The 20,042-nt window shown below is 40.0% G+C and overlaps 1 protein-coding gene across 1 annotated transcript in view; it reads left to right on the top strand.

Moving 5' to 3' along the window:
- The window catches only part of GLDC (glycine decarboxylase), a 70,940-nt gene extending 54,026 nt beyond the window's left edge, over window positions 1-16,914 (top strand). Inside the window, exons 17-25 of the mRNA XM_084629197.1 lie at window positions 237-362; window positions 3,368-3,517; window positions 4,877-4,989; window positions 6,551-6,692; window positions 8,338-8,449; window positions 10,205-10,300; window positions 13,937-14,109; window positions 15,355-15,435; window positions 16,125-16,914. Coding sequence (XP_084485323.1) covers window positions 237-362; window positions 3,368-3,517; window positions 4,877-4,989; window positions 6,551-6,692; window positions 8,338-8,449; window positions 10,205-10,300; window positions 13,937-14,109; window positions 15,355-15,435; window positions 16,125-16,268 — 1,137 coding nt within the window. The 3' untranslated portion in view covers window positions 16,269-16,914. The remainder of the gene's footprint in view (window positions 1-236; window positions 363-3,367; window positions 3,518-4,876; window positions 4,990-6,550; window positions 6,693-8,337; window positions 8,450-10,204; window positions 10,301-13,936; window positions 14,110-15,354; window positions 15,436-16,124) is intronic.
- Window positions 16,915-20,042: the final 3,128 nt, after the last annotated feature.

The raw sequence follows: 20,042 nt of genomic DNA, 5'->3' as shown, positions 1-20,042 counted from the left end.
TGTGAGGAATACTTAGTAAATGAACAGTTAATATGGTAATGGGTTTTGGATGCTACAATTTTATGTAAACATTTTGTTGTATGAAAATTGTGTTTGAATTATTGTAATACAAGTAGTACTTCTGTTTGTACCTTTTCTGGAGGTCTGATAATGAAATGCACCTTTTGATGGGTTTTACTGCATTGGGATTTCATGGTTGGTCAGTGTAATTAGAACTTACATTTCTCCCCACTCAGGTTTGTCTTATTCCTAAATCTGCTCATGGTACCAACCCAGCAAGTGCCCAGATGGCAGGGATGAAGATTCAGCCAGTGGAGGTGGATAAAAATGGAAACATTGATATTGCCCATCTAAAGGCAATGGTGAGTGTCACATCTGCTGTTTATTTTGGGGGGTGGGAACTTTCCTCTTTCCCTCTGGGTAATGGATTGTTAGCAGCTGTATCAGATTTTCTGTTATGAAGGAAAATGGTGCAAATAAATAATGGATACCTGCTTTAAAAGAAGAATAAATCATTCTTCCTTTTCTTGCTATTTGAGAAACAAGTCATTAAACTTGCAAGCCTTCTTTAAATTTGGGGATCCTTTGTGTAGAAATGGTTGACAGAGTGTACATTGTAGCTTCTTTCATAGCGAGTTGTTCTCCCTCCACCCCCAGTTCAGTATCTGAAGTGAATGAAGCATATTCATGTGATTCTCAAACATTTGTAGCTGCTCTTTAACCTACTAACTTTAACCTCATCTACTGAAGAGCAGTTCCACAGCTGGGTAAGATGTTGCTAGGCAACTGCCTCTGCATCTCTGAATAGATTGGCTGCAGATGAAGCTCAAGTAGCAGAATATATTTAAAATATATTTTGGAGTTGTTAGGTATTAAAATTATCATTGCCATTGAAGGGAAAAAAAGACTGACAGCCAATTTCCTAGAAAATGTGAAAGATCAATTTTGTTAACCAATGAATGCAGCTTGTTTAAAATCTCTCAAATGTGATTAAACTTACGTTTCTCATTCAAGTGATTGTGCACATGTACGTTCCACTGTAGATGTGCGCATGCCCAATGCATTCGAGGTAGAGATTTTTGCCAGCAGCACATGTGTCCCGCTATCCTTGTGTGCAGAACGGAGGGCACAAAAAGGGCATGGTCGCCACCTTCCTCTCAGTTCCTTCTTACTACCTTTTGGAAAGAGTTGGGGCTCCCCACCAGTCTTGAGCCTCAGTTAGCTTTGAAGGAGATTTTCTCCTGTGTATAGTTGTAGTTCACTTCATTTTAGTTTGTTACTAGCTCTTTGTGGGGGTGTGTGTGTGTGGGGTGTTGGGGGAGGGGAGATTGCCATGCAGAAATCTCCTGGATTGAAAAAATGTACCACATTCAGGACTATTATCCATGTCACTGATAGGCACAAGAGTTGCCTCATTTGTTTAGGCAAGGGATGTGTGAGAGACAAATGTCCTATCTGTACCTCATTCTCTGAGGACAAAGAAACAGGGATTTCTGCCTTAGAGCTCACAGAAATATAGGGCTGGAAGGGATCTTGAGCGGTTATCTAGTCCAGCTCCCTGCACTAAGGCAGCACCAAATATACCTAGACCATCCTGGCAGGTGTACGTGTAACCTGTTTTTAAAAAATCTTCTGTGAAGGGGATTTCACAGCCTCTCTTGGAAGCCTATTCCATAACTTATCCCTAGAATTAATTTTTTTTTCTAATATTTAACTTAAATCTCCCTTGCTGCAAATTAAGCCTCTTGCTACTTGTCCTACCTTCAATGGACATGGAAAACCATTGATCATCATCCTCTTTATAACAGCCCATAATACATTTGAAGACTGTTACGGGTCCCTGCTCAGTCATCTTTTCTCAAGAGTAAGCATGCCTAATTTTTTAACCTTTCTTATAAGTCGGGTTCCCCCCAGTTTGTCCACATTTTTCTTAAAAATGTGGTGCCCAAAACTGCCTTTCCATTGGCATACTTGGCTATTTTGCCTTTAATATGGTCTTACTGAGAACTTTTAACGGGTCTTATTCGTATGTACTTTCCAGTCTCTGATCAATGGGACCTGGATTTAGTTTTGTCCTGTTTTTCTTAGGCCACACCTGAAGCTTATGTCTAAGGTTGTATCTGCATTTCACCTCAGAACATTCATATTCCAATGGTGTTCTCCCCTCCGCCCCCAAACAAAACAAAACAAAAACAAAACCTCATTCTAGCAAAACTGAAGAGAAGCTTCATACTCTGGCCATTTGGAGGGCTCTATCCTTATCTGGACAACAACAAAATCTTTCAGATGAGGCTACAAAAAGTTTAGGATATTTGATGAAAGGGCAACCAGTTACAGCCCAGCATACATCTCACTGGATTTCTGACTGTATCAAGGTTTCCTCTCCTCAGAGAATAAGAGCCCATTCCACTAGGGTTCGTTACACTTCATCAGCCTTCTTGAGTAACAAACTGGCAGTAGACATTTGCAAAGCAGCAATAACACGGTCGTTGGTACATATCTTTTTCAGACACTACACTATCACTCAAGCTTCCCAGGGCAATACCATCTTTGGAAAGTCAGTGCTGCAGTCTCTTTTCAAGTCCTATCACCTGTAAGGAAACTGCTCATGAATCACCTGCAGTGGAATGTATCTGTGAATAATCACTCAAAGGGGGTGGGGGAAAAACCCACCTGTTTACTCTTTGTAGTTGTGCATAGTAATTGTTGTTGTTCTTTGAGATGTATTGTGCACATATACATTCCACAACTGTCCCACCTTCCCTGGTACTGTGGGTATTAGACATTTGTGTGAAAGATGCCATGCCCCTTTTTATGCCCTTGGCTCCACACACAAGGATGGTAGGGGCACATGTGCTGCCTCACGGTACTGCTGGCAAAGTCTCTGACTCCACTGCATTGAGTGCACACATACTTGTGTGGTAGAATGGATGTGTGTGCCATATATTTCAAATGGCCATTACTGTACAGACAAGTAACCATTTTTCATACTACTTTTCCCTCACTATCGTTGATTTAAATTAGTCTTGGTGAAGAACAGACATCTCTACATAGATGCTTCTGAAGGAAAAGTAGAGCTCAACACCTTTCACTTAAGTAACCAGACATTTGTCATGATAGAAATGCATACACATTTTTTGACTTAGAGATCATTAAATTTCCCCAAAGTCTAAAACTTAGCACCAAAATCATGTGCCAGGGAGGGTGATTGGCAGTTACGACTTTGCGGGATGAGATGGGTAAACGTGTTTTCAGCATGTAAAACACTTGTGGTGGTGACAGTAACTACTTGATTTTTATAAAGGTTTTTGCTGAAGAGAAATTTGTGACCCTCCAGTGACCTTCTATATTCCCTCCTTTTTTAAAGGTGGATAAGCACAAAGATAACTTGGCAGCTATCATGATCACGTACCCTTCCACCAATGGTGTGTTTGAAGAGAATATCAGTGATGTGTGTGACCTGATTCACAAACATGGAGGCCAGGTTTACCTAGATGGTGCAAACATGAATGCCCAGGTGTGCATCTGTTAAACAGATTTTAACTATTAAATGGTGGTAACTTCCAGAGAAACAACAAATATCAGTTCTCACGTTTTCAACTTTACCACAGCTTCACCGTAAGACTGATATACCATAAATGTTTGGAAAGAAACTGAGGTTACCAAAAACACCAGTAGAAATTGGATGGTAAAAAATATTGTGACCGTTCATGGCAGAGATGAGCATCTCTCTCCTTCCTGACCCAGAGTTTTCAAGGGTGCACAGTTCCCTGCCTTACACTGTGATATTTCCAGAAAGCCAGGCTGCCTAAACAGCCCAGCTTTGCTTTCTCTTCAGAGGCTGTGAACAGCATCGTTGCCTGCAGTTACAAGTTATCACACAGCTCTTTATAAGCAAGCACATTTATCAAGGTGAAAGTATTGGAGAGAAAACATATTCAAAACAATAAAAGAACCTACATACATGCAAAAAAGCTTACCAGAGGTCACCCATCAGTCTTATGGGGCCCTCACAGGTCAAGTCCTTCCATCACTTCTGCAAGTATTGTTCCGTCTTGGACGGTCCTGTCTACTTGTTGGATCAAAAGGAAGGCCATGAGAAAGTTAAAACTCAAGCTTTTTATCCAAAAGTCATTTCTTTGTCTGTTAGCTCTGGGAATCCAGTTTGAACTAGTATATGCAAGGCGTCCCAGGAGGTAATACCTCTCAGAAAGGGCTACAACCTGGCTGGTTTGTCTTAATCACCACCTATTGTTTTTAGTTCCTGATAGAGTGGTGGTATCCTCCCCCATGGAGTAGAACACAATCATACAAAACCATTAACTTAAAACAATGGACCCCAAAGATACTTAAATTTAGTTCACTAAGGTTTCCCAAAGATATGCAGGAAATTGCTATATGTCACAAATATAATTTAAAACAGGCTGCATGCTGAATGACCAGAAGTCTAGTGAGTAGAATTATTCGTAATGTTCTTATTTGTCTCAAAGATGTTTATAAAAAGTATCTGGAAGGCCAGAATAATAAATTGAATTTTAAGTCTAAAGCCCTTTATCTGATCTAGGTGTCTGTCTTTTACACATTTAGTTAAGAATTTAACATTTATAAAAGATGCTAAACCTTCCTATATTTAATGGATATGACCTTGTAAAGGAAAACAAAATTAATCTAATAATTTTAGACTAATTTTTGCATAGAAAACCAGCACAAATTGAAGAAATGACACTAAAGCATGTTGATAGGTGATTAACAGATGCAACTTTCTACAATGGTGACTTCTCCTAGAGTGTCAAATCGCAGAGATGAGATCCATTTGTATATGAAAAATATATTTTCCGAGACAGCATTTGAACTTTTGGTGGTGATTCTCTGACAGGTGGGTCTGTGTCGCCCTGGAGACTATGGATCTGATGTCTCTCATTTAAACCTTCACAAAACCTTTTGCATTCCCCATGGAGGAGGAGGACCTGGAATGGGCCCAATCGGAGTGTGAGTATCAGGCTCTAACTCTTAAATTTACTTTGGAGGAGAAGAGACCCTAGTTGTACATAATTCTATTGAGAGTAAGGGCCACTAGCACTGATTGGGAGAGGCTTTGTTTTGGGAGGAGTTGTGTATGTTTCTATTCTAAGGCACTCAAGACTGGCATTTGAATACCATTGTATTGTCGTCTTGATATCACTACTCTACTCACATATCCCTCAGCCAGTGCACTAGAGTCTTGACAAACAACCACCCCTTCGTGACTCTGGAGACAGGCATATCAGAAGTTCATTTTTAGTTGAAGGATGCTAACAAATCCGCCTCATTGTGATAGTGGTTCTCCATCTCTTTGTGATGGAAGCTCCCATAGTCCCCTTGCACAATCCAGTATCCTGGAAGTTTCTTTTGTAGACTTCTTATTCACTTCATTATTTTGTTTTGTTTTCTCTCACTCCATAGAAGGCTACATGCTGCTCTGGGTAGGTGGGAGTCTTTTTTACTGGTGACTACTTGACTAGCTATAAGGAATGTCCCAGCAGTAGGGAAGAGAAGCTTTTGTGGGTGGGCTGAAATTGATCCTGGAGTCTGCCTATGCAAGTTGCAGCCATGGTCAGCTGCATTAAAGGACCTACTTAGGGAGGAAAGGCTGGTGGCTTTCAAGGAGAAACTGGATATGTTACCCACAGCTGCTATATAAAGTTGATTGTGGGTGCACGGAGTTGTACAGCTTTCCCAGTCTTTCTTCTAACCCTAAACCTACCCCATCCCTTACTGCATTTCTCTGTTCTACATTTCTTCTCCTTTCACCCATCCCCAATGACTAATCTAACGTTCCTCAGGTTGGGAAATACCAGTCTACAGAGATGGTGAAGGGGGAGAATTCCATCATTCTAGAATAACATGGGTGATGACCTGGTGTTTAGTTTGCAACTAATGAAAACCTAGGCCTCCACCTGGGAAATGTGTACCGTGTAAGCAAGTGTGTATAGACTATCATCCTGCTTGTTAAACCTGTTGACTTCTTGCAATATGAACGGTATTAAACATTTGGTCCCGATTATATTTACACCCCATAAGCAAAACAGATAGGATAAGAAAAAACACTGCAAAAATGGAGTAGCATGGGGAACAGCACAATTTTGCATACTGTAGTCTTGATAATCTGTGCTCAGATCTGTACAAGACAGTTTTTTATAACCAAGCCAGGAAAGAAAGGATGTGTGTTGGACTTACATTTGCAACAGTAAATAGGCATGGGTAAGTAACTGGCAATTCAATATGGAACCTCTCACTAGATTACCAGCTCAGATTTATTTTTGAAGTAAGCTGTCTTCAGTCTAATCTTTAATGGACTAGTGTCCCTCTTGTAAAACTCACCACAACAATTGATTCTATTTGGAGTGAATGATAAAGGAAGCGTAGACTGGTATGGAAATGGTTAGAGTGGATTTCTGTACTTGGGTATTTGTTCCTGATAGATTATAAAAGAAGTGGGAATCCTCTTCTGAAGCTAGCCAAAATGATACAGCGATGTGTTTGTTTTAAAATCAGTGTATCTGTGTTTCAGGAAGAATCATCTGGTGCCCTACCTGCCTAGCCATCCCGTCCTTGCACTACAGCTTGATAAGGATGCGTGCCCTTTGGGTACAATCAGCGCTGCCCCTTGGGGCTCCAGTGCTATATTGCCCATTTCATGGGCCTATATCAAGGTGTGTGGATTTTTTTCCCCCAGCATCAGTTAAGGATCTGTTTATTTTTCCCAGTGTGGCATTTCTACATTTGGGAAGGTGAAATTGAGTATTTTAGACCTATCCAACATTCACGCTTTCAAATGGGTTCACAAGGTCATTGAAAATGGTGGCATTGATTCTCACGTTCTAATTTCAAATATAGCATATGGCAGTCTTGCAAAATGCCCAGGAAAACTTTCCAACCCAAGTACAAAATCAGATTACTTGCCCTTCACCTCAAGGAGTTATACTTTACTCACATGTCAAAGGAAAAAAATTATTTCACCTCGGCAAGTAGAATGTTATAAAGCTGTTTAATGCAGTTTTCCCCCAAGAAGACGTGCACACCATAAACAAAACAACCAGTGCCTCTGTTAAAAGTCCTAGAGCAGATTTCAGGAATAAATTTCATGTTGAGATCCTTGCTATCTTTGGGGGTGCTGCTTCTATAGATAGTGGGGGCAGTACAATGAACTGTTGCCATAAATGAACGTATGCAACTTGTTTAATGTCCTTGTTTGTTGCCTTTTAATATTTCTTGAGGCCAGAGTTATAACCACATGTATAATTAGACTGTATCCAAGAAAGACGTTTGTCCTCCCACTGTTTCTCAGAATCATCCGGTTTTCATGTTCTTCAGGGAGCTTCTTGGCAATAGTAAATTAATTTCTTATTTACAGAATTTCTTACCTACTTTGTCTCAGTATGCTGCAGTATTGGGTTCAAAAATGTCAGAAACACTCCACAGCTAGTAAATGCAACTTTCCTGAAACATCTTTCTTCAGGAGACAATCAAATCTGATTAGTTTTGGCTAAGGCACATGAGAACTTGGCTTTTAGTGTTTGTCTGTATTTAAATACTTTGGAACACAGTGAAACGTACTGATGAACCTGTTGACACGTGGTTAGATTCATGGGCTAATTTGACACTTATTTGGTAAACACTATTAAAAACGTGCCTCAGATTCTCAAGTTTAAGATAAGCCTAATTCCCATCTTTATCCTAAAGATGTGTAATGATCCTTGGTATTGTAAGCTGATTCCAATTTTGAAATATTCACACTGGAGCATATTATTTTAAGTCTAGGCATCTCCCTGCTCTTTCATACTGAGCATAGATAATAAACCAGAAGCCTCCATGGGCTGCTCCTCCAAGTGAAGTGAGAAAGGCTGTGAACAGCATTTTGGAAATCCAGGGGTGCATTTGACTCTGTGTCACACCAAGCAACCCTCTTCTACACATTTTAATGCTATTTAAGGGCTGTGGAAAGTTCCTTGTTTTGTGCCTTAGCCTGTTTGCTAAACAGAAAACAAATCTTTGTCTACCAAAATTCCTTCATATGAAGGAACGTGCCCAGTTTGTTTTTGTCAATTTAATGTGGAAGAAAACTAAAGTATTATCTGAGTGTGGTGCTAGAGCTGCCCACACTAATAACTGAAAAGCATCCTAGCTTTTAGTGAGTCTTGGGTTCAGCCCTTCCAAAAGAGGGGTAGGTGAAACAGGAAATGCCTTGTGTGTCCGTGAGTTTATGAACTGACGTGTTCAGCTATGAGAATATGTTCACTGTTTATGGTAAGAGGTTGTTTCAGACCTGTGTTACTATAGTGTTTTTGCTCTTTTCAGATGATGGGTGGAAAGGGTCTTAAACACGCTTCCGAGATTGCTATATTAAATGCTAACTACATGGCAAAAAGACTAGAGAAACACTACAAAGTCCTTTTCAGAGGGGCAAGAGGCAAGTATTGAGCTTACTTTGTCTCCTGACATTCTAGTTTCTCCCAGCATCTCCTACAGCACTTTGGATTGTAGATGCGGTGTTTGCTTTAAACTGATGTGAGGGTTTTCAGTCCCAGCACATATTGTAAAACAGTGCATACACAGGCAAATAACTAGGCAGAGGGAAATATTTAGTGCTAATCCTAGACAGGAGCCAAAATGAAGCTAAGGTATTGGCAGAGGTGAAAAGTGCACTTTTGGTAACTAGTTGCAACAATGTTAAAAGTTGTAAAATGAGTCTTCTGCCTGTCTTTGAACCAAAGATTGTTCTCATCAAATTGGCAAGTAAGTCTTATCTTAAATAGTGGGGAAAAAAACTGTTAAATAGTAAGTCATTGAGGAGAGACTGTAGTAATTCAATATAATATGAAGCACAGTAAGCAAAGAGCATTTTAAATGATTCCTTGTTCAATACCCTATATTACCACCCTAAAAAATGCCTGCAGTGATGCATGAATGGTTTAGGAGACTAATCCAGATCTGTTTCAGTTCCCTAGCATTTTTGTTATGAAATGTAACCCCTTTGGGGAATGGTTCAGCTATTGCCTACCCCCTCTTTTGTTCCCCCTTAAGGCAGGGCAGAAATTTATGAAGAATATCAGATTGCAAGTTTCAAGTCAGTAGAAGAAAGATCTTATTTTGAGGACTGCCTCTTCCCTGTTTCAATTGAATGGCATTAAAAATATCCAAAATGCATTCCATATACTCTTCAACCTTGGTGTGTAGATATGTAAATACTTTACTTTACTTTAAAGCAAGTAAAGATTGATTAAAGTTGCTGACAGTATTTTAAAAATTAGAACCTTAGTTCACAGAAATACAAAGCTAAATCTCAAGTTTTTGAAAGGTTCAGAAGTGAAATGGTCAATCTTCTATTCAAGAATAACCCTATTCATCTGGAGTGGTGATGGCAATGTATTTGGGTCTCTTGGGTCACACTTGCATAAAAAGCCTGGAAGAAAGTATTTTCCTCTGGAGAATCCATGATCTTTCCCTTGTTACTCACCCAAGGGCCTGAGATGATATTAATCCTGCTTTTCTGGCAAGGCTGAATACAGTTTTCTTCCTCAGACCATTAGCAACTCTCAACATTGGTCAGAGGGGGTCATTCAAAAAAATGAGCTACTGTTTTCTTGCAGAATTTGAGCATGCTCCTTTCTCAGGACCTGCTGATCTGGGGAGCTAGTGACCCAAACACTAATCATCATGTGGCAGTAGAGTACTGCTGCATTATTGGACAGGTCTGAAAATGTACTTAACCTGAATTGTACAGGAGGAAAGGCATGTAGATAATAAGAATATATCTTGGGAGGATATGCTTGCATATAAGAGAAGCTGCTTTGAGCATTTGTCTGATTGTGCTCTGGCTAAATCTAAAGCGCTCCGGCTAAATCTAATGCGCTCCAACACAAAGTGCTGTTTCTGTATGTGTACCACGGAAATTTTGTTTTTAAAAGTAATCATTTAAAAGTGTGGCAATGGAGAGAGATGGGGAGGGCAAATAAGTATTCAAATACACTTGTAGTTCACATAGTCTCTTAAATGTGCACTTGTGAAACTATAGTCTCCAACTGGAGAGTCCTTGCACATCCTGGAGATGAGTTCTCCACCAAGCCACTGGAACAGAAATGTGGTATTAAAATTGAGGCCAATCTGCAGTTCTGCTCTGTTCTTCAACAAGTGAGATCAGTATGTAACCTTTGTTCACTTACAGGTTATGTAGCTCATGAATTTATTTTGGATGCCAGACCCTTCAAGAAAACAGCAAATGTAGAAGCTGTGGATGTTGCAAAGAGGCTTCAGGACTATGGTGAGAGAGTCCAAAAAAGACATGTCATTTACCACAGTAAAGACTAGAATTTCTTAAACCTACCTTCAAGGGCTACAGAAATATCCTAGTCCTCTAGTGTTCTGTAGCAACATAAAGAACGAGGAGGACTTGTGGCACCTTAGAGACCAACAAATTTATTTGGGCATAAGCTTTTGTGGGCTAAATCCCACTTCATCGGATACATGCAGTGGAAAATACAGTAGGAAGATTATACACACACAGAGAACATGAAAAAATGGGTGTTGCCATACCAACTCTGAGACTAATCAAATAAGGTGGGCTATTGTCAGCAGGAGAAAAAAAACTTCTGTAGTGATAATCAGGATGGCCCATTTCAAACAGTTGACAAGAAGGTGTGAGTAACAGTAGGGGAAAAATTAGCATGAGGAAATAGTTTTTAGTTTGTGTAATGACTCATCCACTCCCAGTCTTTATTCAAGCCTAATTTAATGGTGTCCAATTTGCAAATTAATTCCAGTTCTACAGTTTCTCGTTAGTCTGGTTTTGAAGTTTTTTTGTTGGAGAATTGCTACTTTTAGGTCTGTAATTGAGTGACCAGGGAGGTTGAAGTGTTCTCCGACTCGTTTTTGAAGGTTATAATTCTTGACGTCTGATTTGTGTCCATTTATTCTTTTGCGTAGAGACTGTCCGGTTTGGCCAATGTATGTGGCAGAGGGGCATTGCTGGGTTAGTGTTTTTGTTGTGTGGTCTGTGGTTGCTGGTGAATATCTGCTTCAGGTTGGGGGGCTGTCTGTAAGCGAGGACTGGCCTGTCTCCCAAGATCTGTGAGAGTGAGGGATCGTCCTTCAGGATAGGTTGTAGATCCTGGATGATGCGTTGGAGGGGTTTTAGTTGGGGGCTGAAGGTGACGGCTAGTGGCGTTCTGTTACTTTCTTTGTTGGGCCTGTCCTGTAGTAGGTGACTTCTGGGTACTCTTCTGGCTGTGTCAATCTGTTTCATCCCTTCAATACGTGGGTATTGTAGGTTTAAGAACTCTAGACAGAGATCCTTTAGGTGTTTGTCTCTGTCTGAGGGAGTGGAGCAAATGCGGTAGTATCTTAGAGCTTGGCTGTAGATAATGGATCATGTGATGTGGTTTGGATGAAAGTTGGAAGCATGTAGGTAAGTACAGTGGTCAGTAGGTTTCTGGTGAAGGGTGGTGGTTATGTCACCATCACTTATTAGCACCATCACAGGACCTAATCACATCAGCCACACCATCAAGGGCTCGTTCCCCTGCACATCTACCAATGTGAGATATGCCATCATGCGCCACCAATGCCCCTCTGCCATGTACATTGGCCAAACCGGACAGTCTCTACGCAAAATAATAAATGGACACAAATCCATTAGCCCACGAAAGCTTATGCCCAAATAAATTTAGTCTCTAAGGTGCCACAAGTACTCCTTAGTCTGTATCAGCAAAAAGAACAACACAGCTACCACTCTGAAACCTGTAGCAACATAGTGGCTCATACCACCACCCTCATAATCCCCTGTGTTTGGACAATCTCCAGATACTGGAATGATGCCTTGGGGCTATGGGCATCCAGCACAGATGCTGTTCTTTGTTGCACCAGGCAAGAGCAAAAGGGACTTAATGTTAACTTTGCAACCCCCTCCTGGGCTGTGCAAGGCACATGCAGACAGGATCTGACGATCTGGCTTAGTCCAAGAACTTTGTGGGATTCAAACAAAATTAAACATCTGAATGGAAAATGAGAGAATCTATAGTTATGTTAAATAGTTTAAATCCTTACATTGTTAAATTTTCTTATGCTTCATGGCATAGGTCAGCCACTGATGGAGGTTAGGAAGAAACTTCCACTGTGGGCAAAGTATTGCTTAATTAGCCATTATGCAATTTCTTGCACCTTCCTGAAGCATTCACAACTGGCTACTGTCAGACAGGATACTGGACTACATGGACCGCGATCACTGGATTGATCCTCTATAGCAACTGTTATATTCCTAAGTTAACATGGGCAGCTGTCACTAAAATGCCATCCAGTAAGAAATTCTCAATAAAATAAATAATCCTAAAATCAGAGAGAAAATCCTCCCTGCTCTCTGTAGTGTTCTGCTTCTGTCCAGGAGAGGGCACATCATAACATTTACAAATAGTTAGGTAATGGCTTCAGTATTTATGATGTGGATCCATCTGATCTGGTAGAGGTTCCAGTTGAGCTTCTTCCAGGGTGGCTTATAGACCTGGCTTACTTAAAAATAGTGACAACTGGACAGTTACTAGCCTACTCCCTTTACCTCACCCTATCCTTCCTACAGTGCTGCTATCTTCCTTTCCCTAGATGCCCCATGTCTGCACCAATGTTCCCTCTAATTTTTTCCAGCCATGTGCGGAATAAATTTTGTTATGGGCACCAAAGTAATGTGTGAATGTGCACCACCAGTAGCAACAGAAAACCTAGATAAAGTAAAAGCTGTTTTCCGGTTGGTGAAGTTCCGGATAAAGCTCTATAAACTGGCATTTCTGATCTTCATTGAAATTCCAGTTTATAGTCTGGTTGGTGTGAAGCCAGTGGGGGCGTGGGCTCTGGGAGGGAGTTTGGATGCAGGAGGGGGCTTGGGGCCACAGGTCAGGGTGCAGGATCCAGGGGGCGCTCAGCTGGGGTGGCTCCCCACAAGCAGCGACCTTTCCTGGCTGCCCCTAGGCAGAAGCACAGCAGGTGGCTCCGCGCTGCCCTGACCACTAGCTCTTCAGCTCCCATTGGCTGGGAACCACAGCCAATGGGAGCTGCAGGAGCAGCATCTGCAGGCGGAGGCAGAGTTTGTCTGCTGTGCCTCTGCCTACGACCAACCAGGACAGGAGCTGCCTGAGGTGAGCATCCCCCCTGGATCTCGTGCCCCAGCCCGCTTCCCTGAGCTCGCTCCTGCACCCAAACTCCCTCCCTCTTAGTTAACCAGCATTTTTCACTTACCAGCACCCCGCATTCCTCCAACATGCCTGATAAAACAGCTTTTACTGTAATATATATTTTTTTTAAAAGTTACCAATAGGGATAATTACTCTAGCCAGGACAAATTAGGCATTTTAGAACTCGCTACTCAAAGAATTAAGTTTAAGTGTAAGAGAGCAATAAAAATTATGAAATGCATAGACCAGTCAAAAAAACTAAAATAACTGCACTTTGAAAGAATAAAATTACAGAGAGTATATGTGCATTGCAGGAAGTACCAAGAAGTAACAACAACTGTGTTGGGAGGTGTGTGCGAGAGACAGACACTGTGTGCTGACTGCTGGGGAAGTTTTGGGAGATGCCTGTCTGCTGTCTCTTGAAGGCACTCACTGAAAGCTCTCCTCCTGAACCATGTCCCCCCTTCCCCACTCTGTGGAAATGGGGTACATGGGGAGAGGAAGAGACTTTCTCTCTCTGTGTGTGTGTGTGTGTGTGTGTGTGTGTGTGTGAGAGAGTGTGTGTGATTGGCTGCTGGGGAACTCTGTTGACTCTAACAAGTGAAGGTCTATTTAAAGCAGCTGTAATTAAGAAACTTGCTTTTTCAGCTTCTATGAAAACCAAGCACATCAGTTGCTGGTTAATACTTTAGTAGCTCACAAGCACCCTGTAATCAGTGATGGGATTGCTTTTTATGCAGGCTTCCATGCTCCAACAATGTCCTGGCCAGTGGCAGGGACCCTTATGATTGAACCAACAGAATCCGAAGACAAGGCAGAGCTGGACAGATTCTGTGATGCAATGATCAACATTCGTCAAGAAATTGCTGAAATAGAGGAAGGCAGAATGGACTCCACGGTTAACCCGTTAAAGGTGAGTTGACATGCAGACCAACTTCACAACGCTAGTGTCTTCATTGCTGCTGTTTGAAGTCATCTTATTTGTAGTGCTACCAAAGGTTTCCTTTCTGAAATTTTCAGTACTGTAGGAAACCTATTGTATGCAAATGAGAATATGAAACAGCTAAGGAATATAACATTCATTGATGTGCAAATTTGAGTGAATATTGGTCTAAATTTCACAGATCTTTGGGGTGTTTAGGGGGTTCCCCCAACTTAAATGCTTTTGCCTGAAATCTTTTAGACTTGACCTAGTCAGAAGTCCTGTCTATGGTGATTATCTGATAGACCGGAGAAAAAAATTCTGAAAAGTTTGTGAACCGTGTTTATAAAATTTTAGTTTTTCATGTTTGTATTTTCTTGGTCTTTTACCTAGTAATGTGTGAATGACACTGACTTATTCAGAGGAGGGAACCAACCCCAAAACTTGTTTGTAAAAACATAAAAATTGGAAGAGGCACTTGAGCACGTGTAGTACCCAAAACTACTTGTAACTCATCTTTGGAAACTCATTCTGTGTTTCAAGTTCACTGCACCTTCTCTAATGTTGCACTGGGTTTTTAAATACCTGATTTATTTTTTCTTTGTATTGGGGTTGTAACCACATTGGTTCCAGGAGATGAGACACAAGGTACTATCCCCTATGGATCAGCTCTGGTTGGTGAAAGAGCAGCTACTGAGCTGCACGGAGCTGTTAAATGTGAAAAAGACTCTGTGTAGCTTGAAGTCTGCTCCTCCACCCCCAAGCCAAATGGGTTGGAACTTGTATAGTGATGAGGAATATAGTTGCCCAACACCAAAGTTATAGGGTGGAGAAGAATCAGATTACTGCGACTGTTCTTGTATTCAGAAATCTAGCAAGGCAGAAGGAACAAAAATTCATGGCCACAACTATAACCAGCTGCCTCATGCTCCATCCTCTCTCCATTTTCCTATTTTATTTTCATCTCTGAAATAATACCTATAGCAAAGCTGAAAAAAAATTGTATATGGATATTCTGAATCACTTCAGTCCATTTCCCTTTTTTAAATCAGTCTTTCATTTTGTTAATTAAACATGCTGTAGCCACAAGAGAGATCCCCTGAGCACTAATCTGAACTATTGAAGGAATACAACTATTGTATCAGCAATATATGGATTTGTGAGGGTTGGCAGACTGAAATATTTCATTGAATCCTATTCTCCTGCATGTTTTAACTAGCTTTTATTCTGTTGTAGATGTCGCCACACACTCTGACTTGCATTACATCCCCTAACTGGGATCGTCCTTATTCCAGAGAAGTAGCAGCTTTCCCACTAGTAAGTAGCTATTTAATCTTAGTATCTCTGAATTACCAATGTTCCTTAGTTTGTGACAAAAGATAAATGTGGCTCTGTTCTTGGTTGGTTGTTAGTCTGTTGCTGGTAGTATCTCTTGAGCCTAGAAATGGAGAACATTTTAGTAAGACCAACTAATCTAATTAAAATATTTATCCCATTTACATACTTTCATTTAATGGTTTAGATATGATCTATAGCAAATTGGGTACTATTTTCCTTTCACCAAACAGGGAGATGGGTACTGTTTGACTTCTGCATTCTGCCAAACTTGCTCTCTACCTACCTTACCCTGGCCCCTGAGAGAAGCTAGGTAGGAATCCCCTCAGTTCCATTCCTTCTGTGCAAGGTTATCTGTTTTACGGTAGTGCTAGGATCCCTAACAAAAGATTTGAGTTCGGCACTACACAGACTCCATCGCAAAGAACTGATTAGCTTCTGACAAGATGCTGACTGATGGGTAGGGGGAAGTTGTTTGCTTTACTGTCATCATATGAGGCCCTTCTGAGATGAGGAATGCAAGCTGATACTGCTATAGGGCACTTTGGAGTCTTTCAAAGGAGTAGGCAGACCCTTATGTTTTGATACCTAAATGATGCTAGTGCATCCAGGGTAGACGCTGAGCTAATGGATGGCACCTCACCAATTCTAAACACGTTTTCTGTATTTAGCCATTTGTGAAGCCTGAAAGCAAATTTTGGCCCACAATTGCTCGAATCGATGACATCTATGGAGATCAGCATCTGGTTTGTACCTGCCCACCAATGGAAGTCTATGAATCTCCCTTTTCTGAACAGAAGAGAGCCTCCTCCTAGGTCTTATCCCTTTATTTCCAGGTGGCTGGAATCATGCCTTACCACTGCATTTCAATCCACCATGAAGGCGTCCTTTTCCCTGCACCCGATGAGGGGATTTATATACTATGTATATTTTTGTAATCTCCATACTGTTAATTGAACCACTGCTCAGTTAAAATGTAAATACAATCACTATATTGAGTTGATTCAGTGCCTCAGTATCTAAAGCAGTTACAGCTCCTTTTGTCTTCTTCTGTTCAGAGTGATGACCTCCTCTTTGTGCGGTAAGGGCTTTAACTAGTAACATAGAATTTTTCAAGGTTGTAAGGAAAGATGAATAATTTTTATTCCAGGTATTTCACATGACAGTAATCATTAAATATTAACTGCCACCGTAATTTTGTATAAGTAAAGGCAGTAGATTTTGTTATTAATGTACTTAATCTGTTACCACTGACCATAGTGGTGGTAATTGTTTAATATTAAACTGTGGTATTTTTGTTTTTTACCTGTCAATGCTTGTATTCTAATAAAGTCCACTCGAGTTTTAAGAATGGCTTTTTGGGGGGTCTGGCGTTTCCCAATCTAATTTTTCTTTGGTATTGAGTTGTCAAAAATGCCAGTAGAGATGTAGATCCTACAAGAAGTGAAAGCTGCTGTCAAATCTGTTTGATGTGGTTTTTTGGTAGTATCACAAAGTAATTTACTTAACTTCTGTGCCTTCCTACCTTTAATGAAAGTGCCTTCTTTCAGTCCCATTCCTCTCCTCAGGTCTTTCATAATGAAAAGTCACACACTAGTATATCCCTTAAATAAATTAATATCAAACTTTTATGTAGGTGCTGAAGAGTTGCAACCTGAACTATTCCTTGGGTACTATGGTGATGGGAGCCATATAATTAGGGCCTTGGGTAATCTTTTAAAAAAAAAAAAAAATCATGACAAAATGGCAAAGTATTGAGTTTCATGGCATTTCCACAGAATGAACTGTACAAATAGTCAATTGCAAGGCTGGAATGACACTGACTGACTAAAATTGACTCAAGTTACTTGTAAAATTTATTCCATCCTTGCAAGCTTCCTTTTTAAAAAAAAAACCCAAAACATTAAAAGATCAGTGTTTGGGAGCATTTTCACAATTTCAGTGCCCTCTATAAAATCATGTTACACTGGGTCGTACATATAATTACTTGTATCTGGCAAATGAAACATTACAGTTAAAGACTGAGGGGTGGAGGAAGGAAAGCTTTATCATCTTAGTCCCTTTACAATGTGACATTCAAATAAACCATACTTTTGAGGTGCAAAATAAATTTTTTTCCAGATTTTTTTTCCCACTGGTAGGTGTGATTAGGTGCTATAACTGAGCTAGTTTCGCCTCAACATGAAACAATGAAAAACTAAAAATGACAGCAGAACTAAAAATAACCTTCACTTGAAATGTCTTACAATAGACACTAGATCTGCTAAAGGGTCTCCATCCTGTATCTTAGACCTCAACTTTTACTCACTGTCCCTTTTACGAGTTAGTCTGCTCTTGCTCTGAAATGTCTCCATAGATTCCCTAGTCTCAGAGTAGTGTGCAAAGATGTATCCCAAACTATTAAAACCACTGAAGCCAAACTAGGTGTGACTTCAGTGGGCAAAGGGATTATTCTTATAATAGAAGCGTGCAGAATCCCCATCGGATTTTAATCTTGCATCCACCCTCTGAATTTGGGGCTGCTGCTTTTTGTGCACATATGTTTAGTTGTTTGACACAGCCCAGAAGCACTTCACTCTACTTATCAATGCATTGTTAGCTTCTCTAACCACTGGAGTGATGATTTTTTAAATGAAAAAAAATGCACATCAAGTTTGGCTGCCATTACTTGAAAGTGAGATCACTTTCCTGGCTTTGGACTTCTGGGTGCGGATCTATGAAAGAGCTGAGCTCTCTTTACAATTGAATTTCCATTTTAGTTAGGGAGATGCCCCTTTTTCCACAAAATATTAGGGCAAGGTATTCTGTTGATGATGGAAAGGATCCCCAGAAACTGTGTTCTGGAAATGTTGTTAGTTAATCTTTAATAGGAAAATAGAAAAAATGGTGATTATAATTCTCACCCCCTCCTCCTGAATCAGAGCTCCTAGCACTTTATATTCAATTGTACAGCAGCCAACTGTAGAAACAAAAATGCTGGAGTCACTCCAGCTCATGAGTAGAACTACAACCAGATAGACATGTGCTAATTATTTGGAATTAAGCCATGGAGACCGATGATTCTCAATGGGTGAGGCACCATATTCTCTATATTGTTATTTCCTCCAAACTAGTATAAGCTGTTCTCTCTAGCCATGTCTAAAATAGGAAAATAGCTAGCCAGCCATATTTGCTAACTTGTTTTTAAGGATGCCTTAAATACTAACTTGTTTTTAAGGATGCCTTTATGTCAACTGTAGAAAGGTCCAATGTGGATAGTGGTAGTTCTATGTAGAGGATAGAGTCCTGCAATTGAACCTAGATTTCTTTGCTATTATAGTGCCAATATACATAGGTTAGGTTATCAATATATACTGCCTTCCTTTAAAAATATTTCAACTTGTCTAAAATGGTAACTCCATAATATATTCCATGGGGATGTGAAGTGCCAAGAGGTGAATTTACATTTTGAAGTCACTATTGTACATCTTAGTGCAATGAAAGTGCAGTGGTTGTAATGATCAGCTTACTGTAGATTAATCAACAGCCCTACTTTTCATTCATCACAGTTAACTCACACGATTAACTCAATTATTAATTGTGATTAAAAAAATGTGATTAATCGCATTTTTAAATAGCATACCAATTGACATGTATTAAATTATTTTTGGATGTTCTACATTTTCAAATATATAGATTTCAATTACAATAAAGAATACAAAGTGTACAGTGCTCACTTTATATTTGTATTACAAATGGTTACACTGTAAAAATGATAGTATTTTTCAGTTCACCTCATTCAAGTACTGTAGTGCAATCTCTTTATCATGAAAATTCAACTTACAAATGTAGGGTTTTTTTGTTACATAACTACACTCAAAAACAAAACAATGTAAAACTTTACAACCTACAAGTCAACTCAGTCCTCCTTCTTGTTCAGAAAGACATTTGTTTATATTTACAATAGATAATGCAGCCCACTTCTTAATTACAATGTCACCTGAAAGTGAGAACAGGCATTCACATAGCACTGTTGAAGCTGGGTGTCGCAAGATACTTATGTGCCAGATGTGCTAAAGATTCATATGCCTCTTCATGCTGATGATGCTCATTTTAAAAAAAAAAAAAGCATTAATTACATTTGTGACTGAATTCTTGAGGGAGAATTGTATGTCTCCTGATCTTTTTTTACCCGCATTCTGCCATATATTTCATGTTATAGCAGTCTTGTTATAACACGTTTGTTTGTTTTAAGAACACTTTCACTGCACATTTGACACAATGCAAAGAAGATACCAATGTGGAATTTCTAAAGATAGCTACAGCACTCAACCCAAGGTTTAAGCATCTGAAGTGCCTTCCAAAATCTGAGAAGTATGAGGTGTGGTTCATGCTTTCAGAATTCTTAAAAGAGCAACATTCTGATGCGGAAACTACAGAACCTGAACCACCAAAAAAGAAAATCAACCTTCTGCTGGTGGCATCTGAATCAGATGCCAAAAATGAACATGCATCAGTCCGCACTGCTTTGGATAGTTATCGACAGAACCAGTCATCAGCATTATCTTCTGCAAATGTAAACAAACTTGTTTCTCTTCACGATTGACTGA

The sequence above is a fragment of the Lepidochelys olivacea genome (genome assembly GCF_965140295.1).
Source record: "Lepidochelys olivacea isolate rLepOli2 genome assembly, chromosome: 5".
NCBI classification, from domain to species: domain Eukaryota; kingdom Metazoa; phylum Chordata; order Testudines; family Cheloniidae; genus Lepidochelys; species Lepidochelys olivacea.
This window is presented reverse-complemented; position numbering and strand designations above follow the sequence as displayed.